This window comes from Nerophis lumbriciformis, linkage group LG15 (assembly GCF_033978685.3).
Source record: "Nerophis lumbriciformis linkage group LG15, RoL_Nlum_v2.1, whole genome shotgun sequence".
Lineage (NCBI taxonomy): Eukaryota > Metazoa > Chordata > Actinopteri > Syngnathiformes > Syngnathidae > Nerophis > Nerophis lumbriciformis.
In genome coordinates, this window is record NC_084562.2 from 36,072,968 (window position 1) to 36,093,665 (window position 20,698).

Here is a 20,698-nt window from a genome sequence, read left to right on the forward strand (position 1 = left end):
TATGTACTGTACTGTGCAATCTACTAATACAAGTTTCAATCAATCAATTACTGTCATATTGAGTTAAAAACTAATTTTTGCATTTGAAAAACTTGCAAAAGCAGATGTTTGTAGTAAAACTCACAAAGATACATTAATACAGGCATATTTAGACATATTTTATGTTTGGTTTAGGAGTTTTCCTATAAAAAAATGTTTATTGCTTCAAACAAGTTTTCTCCGTATTCTAAGAACATTACTGTCATATTGAGTTTAAAACTACATTTTCCGTTTGGAAAAACTTGTAAAAGCACATGTTTCTAGTAAAACTCCCTAGTTATAGTACTGTTTTGTTAATTGATTTTGACATACCCACAAATCTGCTTTTGCAAAAACATGTCAGTGATAACGGTCAACATAACCAAACCAAATTTTTATTGAAATTATCCTTTTGGGTCAACATCTCAATAATATTGCTGTAAGGATAATTTCTGATTATTGATATGGCTGCAACAATTCATATATTACAGAAAAAAGCTTTAATTTGTAGTTTGTTGCTTCAATGATTTGTTTAATGAGTAAAAACAACAACAAGGCAGAAAGAGAGTAAAGGTCCCAAAGAAAAAAGACAGACATTGTGGTGAAATATTTAAAGTGTCAAACAGAGTTGGCACAATAGCACTGCATCAATGATGCAGCACATTACCAGAAAGCATTTTGCATTTTTAAGAGGAGGAACAAAGTAAAAGTCTAGTTTGGCAGCTAACGCCATCCTTTATGTTTGACTTGCATAATGGAGGTGTTATCACATGGTGGCATCTGAGGACATGTTAGCATCTACATTTTGTATGCTACTGCGAACAAGTTGTTTATTGTTACTCAAGTTATCATACTTTATCAGGGAGTCTTTTTGTTTGTTTACTTCTTTAAAATGTTTCTTAGGCTTTTGTTCTTATTTATTAAAAAACTATTTATGTAAGTAATATACAGTGACGCTCCCATGGAAAAAAAACAGTTTCAATGCTTTGTGCATTTATAAGAAGAAAAAAATAAAAATAATTAGAATAATCCTTGTAAGTAAACAATATACAGGTAAAAGCCAGTAAATTAGAATATTTTGAAAAACTTGATTTATTTCAGTAATTGCATTCAAAAGGTGTAACTTGTACATTATATTTATTCATTGCACACAGACTGATGCATTCAAATGTTTATTTCATTTAATTTTGATGATTTGAAGTGGCAACAAATGAAAATCCAAAATTCCGTGTGTCACAAAATTAGAATATTACTTAAGGCTAATACAAAAAAGGGATTTTTAGAAATGTTGGCCAACTGAACAGTATGAAAATGAAAAATATGAGCATGTACAATACTCAATACTTGGTTGGAGCTCCTTTTGCCTCAATTACTGCGTTAATGCGGCGTGGCATGGAGTCGATGAGTTTCTGGCACTGCTCAGGTGTTATGAGAGCCCAGGTTGCTCTGATAGTGGCCTTCAACTCTTCTGCGTTTTTGGGTCTGGCATTCTGCATCTTCCTTTTCACAATACCCCACAGATTTTCTATGGGGCTAAGGTCAGGGGAGTTGGCGGGCCAATTTAGAACAGAAATACCATGGTCCGTAAACCAGGCACGGGTAGATTTTGCGCTGTGTGCAGGTGCCAAGTCCTGTTGGAACTTGAAATCTCCATCTCCATAGAGCAGGTCAGCAGCAGGAAGCATGAAGTGCTCTAAAACTTGCTGGTAGACGGCTGCGTTGACCCTGGATCTCAGGAAACAGAGTGGACCGACACCAGCAGATGACATGGCACCCCAAACCATCACCCAACCATGCAAATTTTGCATTTCCTATGGAAATCGAGGTCCCAGAGTCTGGAGGAAGACAGGAGAGGCACTGGATCCACGTTGCCTGAAGTCTAGTGTAAAGTTTCCACCATCAGTGATGGTTTGGGGTGCCATGTCATCTGCTGGTGTCGGTCCACTCTGTTTCCTGAGATCCAGGGTCAACGCAGCCGTCTACCAGCAAGTTTTAGAGCACTTCATGCTTCCTGCTGCTGACCTGCTCTATGGAGATGGAGATTTCAAGTTCCAACAGGACTTGGCGCCTGCACACAGCGCAAAATCTACCCGTGCCTGGTTTACGGACCATGGTATTTCTGTTCTAAATTGGCCCGCCAACTCCCCTGACCTTAGCCCCATAGAAAATCTGTGGGGTATTGTGAAAAGGAAGATGCAGAATGCCAGACCCAAAAACGCAGAAGAGTTGAAGGCCACTATCAGAGCAACCTGGGCTCTCATAACACCTGAGCAGTGCCAGAAACTCATCGACTCCATGCCACGCCGCATTAACGCAGTAATTGAGGCAAAAGGAGCTCCAACCAAGTATTGAGTATTGTACATGCTCATATTTTTCATTTTCATACTTTTCAGTTGGCCAACATTTCTAAAAATCCCTTTTTTGTATTAGCCTTAAGTAATATTCTAATTTTGTGACACACGAAATTTTGGATTTTCATTTGTTGCCACTTCAAATCATCAAAATTAAATGAAATAAACATTTGAATGCATCAGTCTGTGTGCAATGAATAAATATAATGTACAAGTTACACCTTTTGAATGCAATTACTGAAATAAATCAAGTTTTTCAAAATATTCTAATTTACTGGCTTTTACCTGTAATTGCTGAGACATTGTGTTTGCCAACTATTACCACACACAGATTTTTACAGCACAGGAACCTCACACAGGGCTTGAATAATATATAATGAGCACATGCCCTCCCCTAAAAAAACCAAACAATTTAAGTAACAATTAAGCACAAATATCCACTCAAGGTCCTCACTTTCCTATTTAAAGCACTTACACACATAGCTAAGAGAACACTGGTTTCCCAACAGCTAAATAAGATGAATACATAATAATATCATACATGGAGCTGTTTCTAACAGGAAGAAAGAAGAGGTCAGGAAGGAGCTGGTTGAAACCACAAGATATGCCAGCCATATCAGCGGGGTGAAGATATATTGCGGCGTCACATAAGCTTATCCTGTCTGGGCAGATAGGCAATGTCATGTTACAAGATGTGTGCAAGTGTGTTCGCGGCTCTTCCTGCAGCAGCCATTGATGTGAATAGACAGGTGTTATACTTATCATATTTTTATTGTGTCGATTCCATTTTTGACTCTTTCATCTTCCTTCTAAATTATGAAGACAGCAAAATGGATTTAGAATATGTCAATAAAAAACGAAGGGGTTGTACTTTGACATCACTGCACTAAAGCATCTATTCAACTTTTATCAGAACTGGTCACCGTTTCTTTGTTTTCTAAACATGTCACATATATATATATATATATATATATACACAGGTAAAAGCCAGTAAATTAGAATATTTTGAAAAACTTGATTTATTTCAGTAATTGCATTCAAAAGGTGTAACTTGTACATTATATTTATTCATTGCACACAGACTGATGCATTCAAATGTTTATTTCATTTAATTTTGATGATTTGAAGTGGCAACAAATGAAAATCCAAAATTCCGTGTGTCACAAAATTAGAATATTGTGTAAGGCTAATACAAAAAAGGGATTTTTAGAAATGTTGGCCAACTGAAAAGTATGAAAATGAAAAATATGAGCATGTACAATACTCAATACTTGGTTGGAGCTCCTTTTGCCTCGTTACTGCGTTAATGCGGCGTGGCATGGAGTCGATGAGTTTCTGGCACTGCTCAGGTGTTATGAGAGCCCAGGTTGCTCTGATAGTGGCCTTCAACTCTTCTGCGTTTTTGGGTCTGGCATTCTGCATCTTCCTTTTCACAATACCCCACAGATTTTCTATGGGGCTAAGGTCAGGGGAGTTGGCGGGCCAATTTAGAACAGAAATACCATGGTTCGTAAACCAGGCACGGGTAGATTTTGCGCTGTGTGCAGGCGCCAAGTCCTGTTGGAACTTGAAATCTCCATCTCCATAGAGCAGGTCAGCAGCAGGAAGCATGAAGTGCTCTAAAACTTGCTGGTAGACGGCTGCGTTGACCCTGGATCTCAGGAAACAGAGTGGACCGACACCAGCAGATGACATGGCACCCCAAACCATCACTGATGGTGGAAACTTTACACTAGACTTCAGGCAACGTGGATCCTGTGCCTCTCCTGTCTTCCTCCAGACTCTGGGACCTCGATTTCCAAAGGAAATGCAAACCAAACCAGCCATGTCATCTGCTGGTGTCGGTCCACTCTGTTTCCTGAGATCCAGGGTCAACGCAGCCGTCTACCAGCAAGTTTTAGAGCACTTCATGCTTCCTGCTGCTGACCTGCTCTATGGAGATGGAGATTTCAAGTTCCAACAGGACTTGGCGCCTGCACACAGCGCAAAATCTACCCGTGCCTGGTTTACGGACCATGGTATTTCTGTTCTAAATTGGCCCGCCAACTCCCCTGACCTTAGCCCCATAGAAAATCTGTGGGGTATTGTGAAAAGGAAGATGCAGAATGCCAGACCCAAAAACGCAGAAGAGTTGAAGGCCACTATCAGAGCAACCTGGGCTCTCATAACACCTGAGCAGTGCCAGAAACTCATCGACTCCATGCCACGCCGCATTAACGCAGTAATTGAGGCAAAAGGAGCTCCAACCAAGTATTGAGTATTGTACATGCTCATATTTTTCATTTTCATACTTTTCAGTTGGCCAACATTTCTAAAAATCCCTTTTTTGTATTAGCCTTAAGTAATATTCTAATTTTGTGACACACGGAATTTTGGATTTTCATTTGTTGCCACTTCAAATCATCAAAATTAAATGAAATAAACATTTGAATGCATCAGTCTGTGTGCAATGAATAAATATAATGTACAAGTTACACCTTTTGAATGCAATTACTGAAATAAATCAAGTTTTTCAAAATATTCTAATTTTACTGGCTTTTACCTGTATCTTGACCATTTCAAAACAACTGCAACCTTTTTTTAAATCGTTCCCCTCCTTAGGTTCCTAGAAAGCTGTACATGGAAGAGTAGCGTTATTATCTCTGTCTGTCCCTCCATCGATGTGACCAACTGTGCAAAGAGATGTGAGCTTATTTGCTCTGGAGCCCCTCTGCTCCAACTCCTCTGCCATTTCCTCGCCTCGCTCCTCCTTGGAAATCCTCTCATAGTCCTGCTTTAATTCCTGATAGGAGCGAGAGAAGGTATGGAAGATTGAAGTGGCTGGAAAGGCCATGATGAGTATTCCACTCAGGATACTAGTCAATGCCACCATCTGTCCGGGTATGCTGCGCGGAACCATGTCTCCATAGCCGACTGTTGTCATAGAGATGATTGCCCACCAGTACGTAGCCGGAATGCTGCTGAAGCTGTGTTGTGGATGAGTGGCAGCGTACGGCGCGAGCTCGCTCTCTGCAAGGTGCACCAAGGGTGAGTAGAGAGTGACGGCCACGCACACAAACAGCAGCAAGAGGCCAAACTCCCTCATGCTCCGTTGCATGGTCAGTCCCAGTGTCTGCAGGCCTAAGGAGTGACGCGCCAGCCTCATCACATACAGGATGCGCAGTGCTCGCAGGAGGCGAAGAATGAGACTTAATTTGTCCAGGTAGCCTCTGCCAGCTCCCATGATGGCTTCCTCCCGAGAATCATCTCCGACATCCACCACCAGGGACACGTAGTATGGCAGGATGGCGATAGCATCTATTATGTTGAGGGGACCACGAGCAAAGGCCAGCTTGCTCTGGGCGTTTATGAATCGCAGCATAAATTCTAAAGTGAACCAGGCTACGCAGATGGATTCCACCACAAACATGCTGCGGCACTTCTGGGAGCACTCGCCCTGAAAGACACAGGTTGAAGAGGACACTCAGAGGGGGTTCTACCTATATTTTGCAGCAAGTAGTAACAAGATTTTTGTTTCACTTTCAACAATCCATCCAAACATCGATAGTATCGATACCAAGGGTACTGCAAGAATACTATTAGTATTGGATCGATACTGGCATGATGAAATTCATATTTTTCAGTTCTCTACTAGGGCATCACAATCAATCGACATTGTTTTAATTGCCACAATAAGCTAAAGCGTCTGGGTTTTTTAAATTTTCTCTCTTTCGTTTTCAAATTAGAATTGTCACGCCTTTACCCTTCTTGCCAATCAAAAGCGGTTAGAGAAAACAGCAAGTTTGATGACGCAGACCATTGTACCCCTTGTGTAAGGCTGCACGATTAATCGACATCGAATTGACATTAAGGCTTTATTTATTGCGATAAATAACCGCAAGAGGCTTTTTTTTTTTTTTGGCGTGACAGCCATGTTCGCGTTTGTTCGTCTCTCCCTTCAAACCGGTAGAAAGAGGTCTCACTCTGTGCATCGCTCTCAGCACTTTCCATCCATCCATCCATCTTCTTCCGCTTATCCGAGGTCGGGTCGCGGGGGCAGCAGACTAAGCAGGGAAGCCCAGACTTCCCTCTCCCCAGCCACTTCGTCCAGCTCCTCCCGGGGGATCCCGAGGCGTTCCCAGGCCAGCCGGGAGACATAGTCTTCCCAACGTGTCCTGGGTCTTCCTCGTGGCCTCCTACCGGTCGGACATGCCCTAAACACCTCCTTAGGGAGGCGCTCGGGTGGCATCCTGACCAGATGCCCGAACCACCTCATCTGGCTCCTCTCGATGTGGAGGAGCAGCGGCTTTACTTTGAGCTCCCCCCGGATGACAGAGCTTCTCACCCTATCTCTAAGGGAGAGCCCCGCCACCCGGCGGAGGAAACTCATTTCGGCCGCTTGTACCCGTGATCTTGTTCTTTCGGTCATAACCCAAAGCTCATGACCATAGGTGAGGATGGGAACGTAGATCGACCGGTAAATTGAGAGCTTTGCCTTCCGGCTCAGCTCCTTCTTCACCACAACGGATCGATACAGCGTCCGCATTACTGAAGACGCCGCACCGATCCGCCTGTCGATCTCACGATCCACTCTTCCCTCACTCGTGAACAAGACTCCGAGTGAGGGAAGCACTTTAACGCGTTTATTTAACAATAGATTTAACCGAACACAGTGAGCCCTCTTTTTAGTCATTCACAATCCTTGTTGTGGTGGGCAGATAGCGAGGCACCAGCTTTACACACAAGAAGAACAAACCCCCTACTTGCGAATCGCCAGTAACAAAGGCCGCAAAGTAACACAAATTAGTAGGAAAAATATCTGACTACAAAGCCACATGTCCCGTTATGGTAATAGTTCAGCTTCAAATTGGATGGGAAATGCACGCCTATCAACGCGAACGAACGAGCGAGAATAAACTAAAAGACATTGTCCGACATAGTTTTTCCAACTGGGACAAACATGCACTTTACGATGTTCAATATTTATTTATTAAAGTTAAGATTTTGATGAAATGATTCCATTTTATTTTATTGTTCCTTAATTTATTCAGGCTAACAAAGCTTTTTTACCTGCGGGGCGGCATAGCTCGGTTGGTAGAGTGGCCGTGCCAGCAACTTGAGGGTTCCAGGTTCGATTCCCGCTTCGGCCATCCTTGTCACTGCTGTTGTGTCCTTGGGCAAGACACTTCACCCACCTGCTCTCAGTGCCACCCACACTGGTTTAAATGTAACTTAGATATTGGGTGTCACTATGTAAAGCGCTTTGAGTCACTAGAGAAAAGTGCTATATAAATATAATTCACTTTCCCTTCCGATTACATTACAAAGGTAAATTCTACAGTAATGGCTGATAAAAGTTTACATATTTTTAAATGGTTACTAGCAATATTACTATATATTATGATTACATTACTTTATAATCACAGTATAGGTTTTAATCGGTTATTTATTCAGTTTAAGAGCATGATGTAGACAAGCGCTCGGAGTTTGTCTGCATAAATATTTAGTACATATCAATAAGGGTGCATGGGAGTTTGCCCAACCAGTCTACATGTGTTTTGTGGACTTGGAGAAGGCATTCGACCGTGTCCCTCGGGAAGTCCTGTGGGGAGTGCTCAGAGAGTACGGGGTATCGGACTGTCTGATTGTGGCAGTCCGCTCCCTGTATGACCAGTGCCAGAGCTTGGTCCGCATTGCCGGTAGTAAGTCGGACACGTTTCCAGTGAGGGTTGGACTCCGCCAAGGCTGCCCTTTGTCACCGATTCTGTTCATAACTTTTATGGACAGAATTTCTAGGCGCAGTCAAGGCATTGAGGGGATCTGGTTTGGTGGCTGCAGGATTAGGTCTCTGCTTTTTGCAGATGATTTGGTCCTGATGGCTTCATCTGGCCAGGATCTTCAGCTCTCACTGGATCGGTTCGCAGCTGAGTGTGAAGCGACTGGGATGAGAATCAGCACCTCCAAGTCCGAGTCCATGGTTCTCGCCCGGAAAAGGGTGGAGTGCCATCTCCGGGTTGAGGAGGAGATCTTGCCCCAAGTGGAGGAGTTCAAGTACCTCGGAGTCTTGTTCACGAGTGGGGGAAGAGTGGATCGTGAGATCGACAGGCGGATCGGTGCGGCGTCTTCAGTAATGCGGACGCTGTATCGATCCGTTGTGGTGAAGAAGGAGCTGAGCCGGAAGGCAAAGCTCTCAATTTACCGGTCGATCTACGTTCCCATCCTCACCTATGGTCATGAGCTTTGGGTTATGACCGAAAGGACAAGATCACGGGTACAAGCGGCCGAAATGAGTTTCCTCCGCCGGGTGGCGGGGCTCTCCCTTAGAGATAGGGTGAGAAGCTCTGCCATCCGGGAGGAGCTCAAAGTAAAGCCGCTGCTCCTCCACATCGAGAGGGGCCAGATGAGGTGGTTCGGGCATCTGGTCAGGATGCCACCCGAACGCCTCCCTAGGGAGGTGTTTAGGGCACGGCCGACCGGTAGGAGGCCGCGGGGAAGACCCAGGACACGTTGGGAAGACTATGTCTCCCGGCTGGCCTGGGAACGCCTCGGGGTCCCCCGGGAGGTGCTGGATGAAGTGGCTGGGGAGAGGGAAATCTGGGCTTCCCTGCTTAGGCTGCTGCCCCCGCGACCCGACCTCGGATAAGCGGAAGAAGATGGATGGATGGATGGATGGATGGATCAATAAATATTTTCTTAAGTAAATTATTTCATATTGTTCTAATGTGTGGCACCTTGAGACAAGAATTTGATGATTGACAGTCTAAAAGTAACATGTCTTTTTTCCCTTGTTATTTTCGCATTTTTATGTACAAAATATAAAAATTGCGAATCGAATTGTAATTGCAATTGTTTGAGAGAAGTATTGCAATTAGTTTTTCCACTCATAACCTTGCAGCCCTACTATTCTTGTGGATGTTCCTTAAAGTCACTGAAATATATTTACAGTCAAACCTCAGTTTTTGTTAACATTCTGTTTGAAATGATTCTTTCCATAATGTAAATCTAATTAGTTCAGACGCTCAAAAATATAAAACCCAACAAGCATCTTATAGAGAATAATTACAGTTTTACATGCACAAAATCTGCTCAGTGACCTTGTGGTTAGAGTGTCCGCCCTGGGACTGGAAGATCGTGAGTCGTACCAAAGATTATACAAATGGGACAAATTCCCTCCCTGCTTGGCACTCAGCATCAAGGGTTGGAATTGGGGGTTAAAAAACCAAAATGATTCCCGAGCACAACCACCGCTGCTGCTCACTGCTCTCCTCACCTCCCAGGGGGTGAACATGGGGATGGGTCAAATGCAGAGGATAATTTCACCTCACCTAGTGTGTGTGTGACTATCGTTGGTACTTTAATTTGAACTTTTTAACAAAACAATATGAAATACATAGAAATGATGAATTTAGTATAATTTGTACTTTTATTGAAGACTCTTGTTGGCAAAAACGACGATGGTGAGGGAAGAGCCACACGCTTTCGTACTTTGCTAAAGTTAAAGTTAAAGTACCAATGATTGTCACACACACACTAGGTGTGGCGAAATTATTCTCTGCATTTGACCCATCACCCTTGATCACCCCCTGGGAGGTGAGGGGAGCAGTGGGCAGCAGCGGTGGCCGCGCCCGGGAATCATTTTTGGTGATTTAACCCCCAATTCCAACCCTTGATACTGAGTGCCAAGCAGGGAGGTAATGGGTCCCATTTTTATAGTCTTTGGTATGACTCGGCCGGGGTTTGAACCCACAACCTACCGATCTCAGGGCGGACACTCTAACCACTAGGCCACTGAGTAGGTGAACTACAATCTCTTTCTTAAATTCAATAGTGTTGCTCACTTTCTTTATCAAAGTGCTGACACTTGCAACTTTCTTTGGACCCATGGTGGCTTATTTTAGTTGTACTCAATAAAAAAGTACAGAGACTGAGTCACCAACCTGAGATGGTATACAAAAACCGGGGGAAACTTTTGCTGAATATTTTTGTCAAAAAAACAAATCATACGAAAAGTGAGGCGTACGAAACCCAAGGTTTGACTGTATCTATTTTTAGCAACTCTATTTCGGGTGACTAGTTTCATGTTCTCTACTGTTTAGCGGACTACTATGTCTCAGGACAGTGGTTTGGAATTACTGGTAAAAATCAACCTTTTGTCAAAAACCCTTGTAAAAAGTTGCTTGAGAGAAAAATGTCAGTGTTGCATACACACCCTAGTTTCTTCATCTCTGAGATCTGGCATGGTGCTGATACACAGGCTGATCACAGTGACAAGCACCATGATGACCGAGAGGCAGGCAAATATCTTCCCCGCCAGCCCAGAGTGAGGGTTTTCCACCACTTCACGTAGCATCCAGATCAGCTTGCGGTAGCCTCTCTCCATTTCTGCTGGGCTTTTCTTCAGAATCATCCTCTTTTGTCTCCACTCCTCTTCCTTGCGGTCTCGCTCTGCCACCTCGTCCACACGGGTGATCATGCGACGGCGGCAGCACCGCTCCATATGACCCGGATCGACGCCCCAGTAGTCGAGCTCGTCGTGCAGGGATACGGCGCACAGTTCCCGCAGCAGACGCAGCTTTCCCGCTGCAAGGAAGTTAAGGATGACCCGGAAAGCAGTCGGGTTGCGGTCAAAAAAGTATTCCTTGCATGTCTCGTCATAGTCGTCACAGAGGTGCGCGATCTCTTCCGGCGTGGTGCAGAAGCGCAGGCGTCCCAGGCGACTCTGGGGAAATTTCTCCAACGTGCTCCAGGGGAAGGTGTATCGATTGCCCCCGACGTTGATGAGAACCTGAAGAGTGTGATCAACCACATAAGAGGCCTTGGGGTCACGCAGTAACTGGGCCTGCTGAAAATATACTCCCTTGATGGTCTCTGTCTCGGGGATCTCAGTGAAGAATCGGTCGAGGCTACTGTCATCAGTGCTTATCGAGTAGGTGCTGAAGTCGTGGTTGGCATTGCTTATGATCGGCATTCTGTCTTCAGCGTATGAGGTGGGAATGAACAGGTTTCTGTACGAGCAGCTGACTGGATGTTATGGCGAGCAACCACAAAGAGGGCAACCGCTGTAAAGATAAACAAACAAAACACATTGAGGAATACTGTTTTTTCTGTTTTTACTTTTATTATGTCCTGGAATTGACAAAAGATCTGTCCAGACATCACACTTCTAAAGCTAAGACTGTGTCTCATATACAGGTAAAAGCCAGTAAATTAGAATATTTTGAAAAACTTGATTTATTTCAGTAATTGCATTCAAATGGTGTAACTTGTACATTATATTTATTCATTGCACACAGACTGATGCATTCAAATGTTTATTTCATTTAATTTTGATGATTTGAAGTGGCAACAAATGAAAATCCAAAATTCCGTGTGTCACAAAATTAGAATATTACTTAAGGCTAATACAAAAAAGGGATTTTTAGAAATGTTGGCCAACTGAAAAGTATGAAAATGAAAAATATGAGCATGTACAATACTCAATACTTGGTTGGAGCTCCTTTTGCCTCAATTACTGCGTTAATGTGGCGTGGCATGGAGTCAATGAGTTTCTGGCACTGCTCAGGTGTTATGAGAGCCCAGGTTGCTCTGATAGTGGCCTTCAACTCTTCTGCGTTTTTGGGTCTGGCATTCTGCATCTTCCTTTTCACAATACCCCACAGATTTTCTATGTAGCTAAGGTCAGGGGAGTTGGCGGGCCAATTTAGAACAGAAATACCATGGTCCGTAAACCAGGCACGGGTAGATTTTGCGCTGTGTGCAGGCGCCAAGTCCTGTTGGAACTTGAAATCTCCATCTCCATAGAGCAGGTCAGCAGCAGGAAGCATGAAGTGCTCTAAAACTTGCTGGTAGACGGCTGCGTTGACCCTGGATCTCAGGAAACAGAGTGGACCGACACCAGCAGATGACATGGCACCCCAAACCATCACTGATGGTGGAAACTTTACACTAGACTTCAGATCCTGTGCCTCTCCTGTCTTCCTCCAGACTCTGGGACCTCGATTTCCAAAGGAAATGCAAAATTTGCATGGTTGGGTGATGGTTTGGGGTGCCATGTCATCTGCTGGTGTCGGTCCACTCTGTTTCCTGACATCCAGGGTCAACGCAGCCGTCTACCAGCAAGTTTTAGAGCACTTCATGCTTCCTGCTGCTGACCTGCTCTATGGAGATGGAGATTTCAAGTTCCAACAGGACTTGGCGCCTGCACACAGCGCAAAATCTACCCGTGCCTGGTTTACGAACCATGGTATTTCTGTTCTAAATTGGCCCGCCAACTCCCCTGACCTTAGCCCCATAGAAAATCTGTGGGGTATTGTGAAAAGGAAGATGCAGAATGCCAGACCCAAAAACGCAGAAGAGTTGAAGGCCACTATCAGAGCAACCTGGGCTCTCATAACACCTGAGCAGTGCCAGAAACTCATCGACTCCATGCCACGCCGCATTAACGCAGTAATTGAGGCAAAAGGAGCTCCAACCAAGTATTGAGTATTGTACATGCTCATATTTTTCATTTTCATACTTTTCAGTTGGCCAACATTTCTAAAAATCCCTTTTTTGTATTAGCCTTAAGTAATATTCTAATTTTGTGACACACGGAATTTTGGATTTTCATTTGTTGCCACTTCAAATCATCAAAATTAAATGAAATAAACATTTGAATGCATCAGTCTGTGTGCAATGAATAAATATAATGTACAAGTTACACCTTTTGAATGCAATTACTGAAATAAATCAAGTTTTTCAAAATATTCTAATTTACTGGCTTTTACCTGTAGAATACTTCTGTCAGTCCACTTCAAGATGTGTACACTGTGCACAAATCACTGACAATTGCTATACAATTGCAAGGGAATCTCAGCTTCCCCTAAATGTAAAAAAAAAAAAAAGTGGTCAAATGTGCTTTTGAGTTTGAATTTAATTTACTAAATAGGCCCTTGAATGTGTTTGAATTTTGTTCGGAATCAGCAACATTCGCCACAGCTGATGCAAATGTCTTCTCATTCATATTTGTGCATTAAACAGTGTTGAAGCTGAGCCTCCACTGAATTCAATGGGGGAGCATAGAGTGGGGTTTTCCACTGCAGCCAAACTAGAGAGTCATTGCGTTGAGCATCTCTGGAAGTGTATAGAAAGTGGGCTTGGCCTCATCTGGCCTGGACGCTTAGCTTCCGCATTATGATTGGATGATCTGTCTGAGGCTTAAACCCTTTTTGATTGACAGCAAAATGAGCAAATCAGTGATCATGAAATATAAACCAATGCCAAAGCATTTTTCAAGTTACACTCTGTTGTTCCGAATAGATATGGAGAATTTTGTACTTGAACTCCTCCACTTGGGGCAAGATCTCCTCCCCAACCCGGATATGGCACTCCACCCTTTTCCGGGCGAGAACCATGGACTCGGACTTGGAGGTGCTGATTCTCATCCCAGTCGCTTCACACTCAGCTGCGAACCGATCCAGTGAGAGCTGAAGATCCTGGCCAGATGAAGCCATCAGGACCACATCATCTGCAAATAGCAGAGACCTAATCCTGCAGCCACCAAACCAGATCCCCTCAACGCCTTGACTGCGCCTAGAAATTCTGTCCATAAAAGTTATGAACAGAATCGGTGACAAAGGGCAGCCTTGGCGGAGTCCAACCCTCACTGGAAACGTGTCCGACTTACTACCGGCAATGCGGACCAAGCTCTGGCACTGATCATACAGGGAGCGGACTGCCACAATCAGACAGTCCGATACCCCGTACTCTCTGAGCACTCCCCACAGGACTTCCCGAGGGACACGGTCGAATGCCTTCTCCAAGTCCACAAAACACATGTAGACTGGTTGGGCAAACTCCCATGCACCCTCAAGGACCCTGCCGAGAGTATAGAGCTGGTCCACAGTTCCACGACCAGGACGAAAACCACACTGTTCCTCCTGAATCCGAGGTTCGACTATCCGGCGTAGCCTCCTCTCCAGTACACCTGAATATTTTTTGTTGGCCAACAAAAAATATTTGTTTTTCAGCTTTGGCTCGTATGTGCCACAGCGGTACTCAGTTGTAATATACTTTTTCACCACCTGTGGCAGTAATGATAATCTCAAACAAACATAAGAAGTTTGGAGCTAATGTCCTAGAGGAAGTTTCTTAAGCGCAAAAATGATGACTAAATTGGTGAATCTGTGTTTTTATTTGCACTTTAAGTTTCTTGACAGTTAGTTAAGAAACAAATTCAATATTAATTGAGTTTATTTATTTTGTCACAACATAATTGTATGGAAATGTATATTTTGGTTTAAGTGTTAAATAAATAATCATATTTGTGAGTAACACTTGGTTTCATATGATTTGACAAGGTTGTAAACCAATTACACGACTAGCCCATTACATCGATCACAAGCTACCAGTCTACCTTAGAGGGGGTGTGGGGTGATCGCCAGGCACTAAAACCATAGACTTTAACCATGATCAATCTTCACTATGACATCACAATCGTCACTTCATTGGCATACACGGCAACAGGTCTTGCCAACAGACAGGAATGTGTGAAAAACTTTTTTTCAACGCAGGCTCTCTCTCCCAAACACGTGCCTTCAAAAGTGAACAGTTCCTGTCTTCACAATAAAAGTGCTGCTCCATCGTGCCTGTGTTAACAAAATAGGGTCTCAAAAAAACAAGTGCGCTCAAGCTAGCGAGCTACAGAGTTAGCAGCCAATGTATTTTTTATGAAGGTATAAAATCGAGTATGGAAGCTGGACAAATAAGTATCTTAAAACCGACTCCTTCCATGTGGTACTGGAAAGAGAAGAGGACTTTATTTTCCTCCATAATGTAAATTCGAAGTTGGGGACCTTATCAACAACTACTGTAAATCCTGTCTGATTCCAATCAATCCAAATCATAATACGCCAACATATACAGCATACTTGCCAACCCTCCCAAATTTTCCGGGAGACTCCCGAAATTCAGCGCCTCTCCCAAAAACCTCCCGAGACTAATTTTCTCCCGAAAATCTCCCGAAATTCAGGCGGAGCTGGAGGCCACGCCCCCTCCAGCTCCATGCGGACCTGAGTGACGTGTTGACAGCCTGTTCTCACGTCCGCTTTCCCACCATATAAACAGCTAATGATCGAGGGCGAGTTCTTGGTTTCTTATGTGTGTTTATTGCTAGGCAGTTTCATTAACGTCCTCCCAGCGCGGTAACAACACACATCAACAGCAGTCAAGTTTTCGTCCCCCGTAAAGCAGTTCGTCTGCCGTAAACAGCAATGTTGTGACACTTTTAAACAGGACAATACTGCCATCTACTGTACATGCATATGTGACCCACCCATAATGTGTCACATTTTTGTGTTGATTTATTTATTTTATTTTGTGGTTTGAATTCGTTTTTGGAGCTGTCATCACAGATTTATCAGTATTCACATTGGTCAGTAGGGGGCAGTAGGGCGTTTCTTCCCAATTTAATGCTATCACCTGCAGACCGGAAGTGTCTTGTCATTCTGATGAGCGCGACCAGTCTGTGAACAATTGAAACGTCCTGTGTGCTTTTTCCTCCTGTATAACAGGTTAGTTTTGGTGAATCAACTCACTGAATAATATCCATGTGATCTTTATAAGTTTAAGTACACATTCTGACGGTGGAGCCTAACTCTAAAGTGTTTGTGAGTTGTAGTTTGTATTTGTGAATGAATCCAGTGCACAGCTGCAGTAATCAATACAACGACGTGAGTGCGCAATGTTTATATAGGAACTTCTGATCCTAATTCAGACTCCCAAATTAGAGCTCCCGTTTTTTTTATTGATTTTATAATGTATATTAGTATAATGTGTGTGTTCTGAAATAGTGACAGAGAATAGAACAAGGATGGACAATTCAACCCTTAACTCAACAATGAGTAGATGAGTGTTATGTGTGTGTATATGTGTAAATAAATGAACACTGAAATTCAAGTATTTCTTTTATTTATTTATATATATATATATATATATATATATATATATATATATATATATATATATATATATATAGCTAGAATTCACTGAAAGTCAAGTATTTCTTATATATATATATATATATCTTAACCACGCCCCCAACCACGCCCCCCGCCCCACCCCCGTCCCACCCGCGACCACGCCCCCACCCCCCACCTCCCGAAATCGGAGGTCTCAAGGTTGGCAAGTATGATATACAGTATTCTTGTCTTCAAGAAAGAAGGAACTCTATATGAATTGTTACATGTTGGTACTTTCACTAACACCTTTGACATGTTAATAAAAAATATCTGAAGGAAAAAGCAGCTTAGATTTTATATATATATACATGTATATATATGTATATATATATATATATATATATATATATATATATATATATATATATATATATATATATATATATATATATATATACAGTATATATATATATATATATATACTGTATATATATATACAGCCTTTCATTTGTTAACAAATGTCTGCCGAAATAAAACGTTACATTTCTTCCTCTTTTTGTTGAGTATGACATAAGCATGTTGTCATGCCTTTAGAGTTAGCGTTAAATAAACCATTCGTCGAGGCAGAAAAAATAAAACATTTTAAAGAAGTAATCTGGTAGAATTAGCTTTAACTTAAAGTTGTGTAGACGTCACGATAGATGACTCACCTGCTGATGGCATGATAGAAATAAAAATAAAACGTGTCCGTTTCACTTTCTCCCAAGTGTACACATATTACGATGTGGAACATGTTAAATCCATACATATATGTTGGTACAGAGGTTGATTCATCAAACTTCCTTATCTCACCAGGAAAATCATCTGATTGACTCTCATTTGTAACTAATTCCCCACCCCACTTTCACATGACGCTGTTAAAGAGAACTTGTCCCACCCATCTACAAGACTATTATATATGACTGGATTTCGCTTGTGTCTACATTTTCGTCTCATTTTTATTCGTTAGCTAAAATTTCAGTTAATTGTGTTATCAATTTAGTCCACATGCCGTTGTTTTCATTTGTTAGTTTTATTTTTACCTGCTCCGAAAACTAACCCAAATAAAATAAACAGCTTTCAGTCCATGGCGGGCGTGGCTGACTCTGTGGGCGGTCATGGCCATGGACTGGGACTGGATGGTGACCTCTGCGGAACCAGACGAGGTCTGTTAGTTCGGCCTTCTTGAGCGTGTCCTTTTCTTCTTTGTTGTGTCTGCCAGAGAGGAGATGTTTTAGATGGGAATGTTTGGCGTAAGAGTTTTTGTTTAGCCAGCAGATGATGGCAAGTCTTGTTGCGGTGTCAGTAGTTGTCTTATCTTGTGGTGATTTTGAACTTTTTTTGGCTTCTGTGTCAGCTAGTTCATTGTACGGGAAATTGCAGTGTCCAGGGATCCACTCTATCTGCAGCTTTTTACACCAAGTATCTTGGAAGATGGTAGTCTGTAGTGCGAGCACAGAAGGGTCAGATGAAAAGGGATTGCCAACTGCTTGGACCAGAGATTTCTAGTCACAGGCAATAATTGCAGAGTGCCAGTCCTGAAGCTTGTTCATCCAGGATAATGCATTTTCGAGAGAAACTTTTTCTGCCTGGAAGGAACTGCTCCGGAGACCAGCTGTGGATGACGTTGTTTTGGATGAACACCATGCCCGCTCTACCGTTGCTTGTGCCTCTACAGTTGAACCATCAGTGGAAACTTGGGGGTCAGTTGGGCCCAGTTGATTGAGAGTTTGGCGGGCCTTCTCAAGTTGCATGGTTTGGAGCATCATGTTATTAGCATGAGTGATCACAATGGAGTTGGGAGGGGGCTGATTCCAAGAAAGTGGAGGCCACTTTTCCTCCATAGTCTGGATTGGGATCAACAGCATTTGGTAGAGTCTGTGTATGGTCGCAGATCACCAGTCTTTCCAGGCCAGGCGTCGTGGGACTCTGCTTGCAGCGGCCAGTCTATGTGGGTTCGTCTTCGCCACGTTGTCTTGTGATGCAGCTGTCAATGTAATGATGTCACAATGCTGCGTAAATCCACGGACCCCTTGTCCAAGGATCACCCAAAAAAGGTGTCTGTTTGGATTCAATTAATTCATTACAGTAATGGAAAAATCATTTGTCTGAAAAAAACGTGTCTTTTTTTGCTCAATTTAAGGGCCAGGTGGCACCAAACAGGATTAGTTTGTTTTTACAAAGAAATGTTGTTTGGAGTTATCTGTTTTTGCTGCAAAATGCAAAACTCCACATAAGCACGATGGCTGTTTCATAAAAAGCTCCAAAAAAAACATTGATTTACTTAAAATAAGGAAATATGTGTCTGAACTCTTAACGCAACAGTCTTGCCTTTGCTCCCATTTTTCATGAGTTGAACTGGAAGATCTAAAACTTTTGATTTACACACAAAAGACCTAATTCTCTCAAATATTGTTCACAAATCTGTCTAAATCTAAATCAAGATAATCCATCTCACCTCACAAGTGTTGCATATAAAGATGCTGATTAAACAGCATGATAATTGCACAGGTGTGCCTTAGGCTACCCACAATAAAAGGCCACTCTGAAATGTGCAGTTTTGCTTTATCAGGGGTCTAGGGCGGGTGAGAAAAGCAGTCAGTATCTGGTATGACCACCATTTCCCTCACGCAGTGCAACACATCCCCTTCACATAGAGTTGATTAGGTTGTTGATTGTGGCCTGTGGAATGTTGGTGCACTCCTCTCCAATGGCTGTGCAAAGTTGCTGGATATTGGCAGAAACTGGAACACGCTGTCGTTACACCGATCCACAGCATCCCAAACATGCTCAATGGGTGACATGTTCGGTGAGTATGCTGGCCATGCAAGAACTGGGATGTTTTCAGCTTCCAGGAATAGTGTACAGATCCTTGCAACATGGGGCTGTGCATTGTCATGCTGCAACATGAGGTGATGGTCTCGGGTGAATGGCACAACAATGGGCCTCAAGAATTTGTCACGGTGTCTCTATGCATTAAAAAATGCCATAAATTTAAAAAATGCACTTGCGTTTGTTGTGCATAACATACGCCTGACCATACCATAACCCCACCCCCACCACGGGCCACTCGATTGACAAAGTTTGGCATCAGCAAACTGCTTTCCCACACAACCTCACACACGCTGTATACCATCTGCCCTGAACAGTGAAAACCAGGATTCATAAGAGAAGAGAACCACTCTCCAACGTGTCAGACGCCATTCAATGTGAGCATTTGACGACAAACTGCCGTCAGGTCGAGAACCCGATGAGGACGATGAGTATACAGATGAGCTTCCCTGAGACGGTTTCTCACAGTTCGTGCAAAAATTATTTGGTTATGTAAGCCAATTGGAAAGCACAGTGGAACAGGGGTTAGTGCGTCTGCCTCACAATACGAAGGTCCTGAGTAGTAGTGAGTTCAATCCCGGGCTCGGGATCTTTCTGTGTGGAGTTTGCATGTTCTCCCCGTGACTGCGTGGGTTCCCTCCGGGTACTCCGGCTTCCTCCCACCTCCAAAAACATGCACCTGGGGATAGGTTGATTGGCAACACTAAAATTGACCCTAGTGTGTGAATGTGAGTGTGAATGTTGTCTGTCTATCTGTATTAGCCCTGCGATAAGGTGGCGACTTGTCCAGGGTTTACACCGCCTTCCGCCCAATTGTAGCTGAGATAGGCTCCAGCGCCCCCCGCGACCCTGAAGGGAATAAGCGGTAGAAAATGGATGGATGGATGGATGTAAGCCAATTGTTGCAGCAGCTGTCCGGGTGGCTAGTCTCAGACGATTACAGAGGTGCACCTGCTGATGTGAAGGTCCTGGGCTGGTGTGGTTACATGTGGCCTGCGGTTGTGAGGCTGGTTGGATGTACTGCCAAATTCTCTGAAACTCCTTTGGAGACCGCTTATGGTAGAGAAATAAACATTAAATTCACGGGCAACAGCTCTGGTGGTCATTCCTGCAATCACCATGCCAAATGCACGCTCCCTCAACACTTGCAAAATCTGTGGCTGTGTGATAAAACTGCACATTTCAGCGTGGCCTTTTATTGTGGGCAGCCTAAGGCACACCTGTGCAATAATCATGCTGTTTAATCAGTATCTTGATATGCCACACCAGTGAGGTGGGATGGATTATTTTGGAAAATAAGAAACGCTCACTAGCACAAATTTTGACAGATTTGTGTACAATATTTGAGAGGAATATGTCAGGACTTGGACTATGGCGTGGTTTGTTCTCCTGTGGTGCAAATGAACATGACAGAGCCCCTCCCTTAAGGACAGATACCAGATGTCCATAAAAAAACAAAAAAAAACAATGATCACTAGTCACGGGAGGGCGGGTGGGGGACATGGTGGTGGGTCGCCAGACCACGTGTCCCCGTATCCACCG

The 20,698-nt window shown here is 43.3% G+C and overlaps 1 protein-coding gene across 1 annotated transcript in view; it reads right to left on the minus strand.

The window, feature by feature from the left end:
* Nucleotides 1–4,927: 4,927 nt before the first annotated feature.
* Nucleotides 4,928–20,698, minus strand: part of LOC133616245 (voltage-gated potassium channel regulatory subunit KCNG4-like) — a 38,221-nt gene continuing 22,450 nt past the window's right edge. Inside the window, exons 2-3 of the mRNA XM_061975431.1 lie at nt 10,558–11,407; nt 4,928–5,805 (exon numbers count right to left, since the gene is read on the minus strand). Coding sequence (XP_061831415.1) covers nt 4,975–5,805; nt 10,558–11,316 — 1,590 coding nt within the window. The 5' untranslated portion in view covers nt 11,317–11,407 and the 3' untranslated portion in view covers nt 4,928–4,974. The remainder of the gene's footprint in view (nt 5,806–10,557; nt 11,408–20,698) is intronic.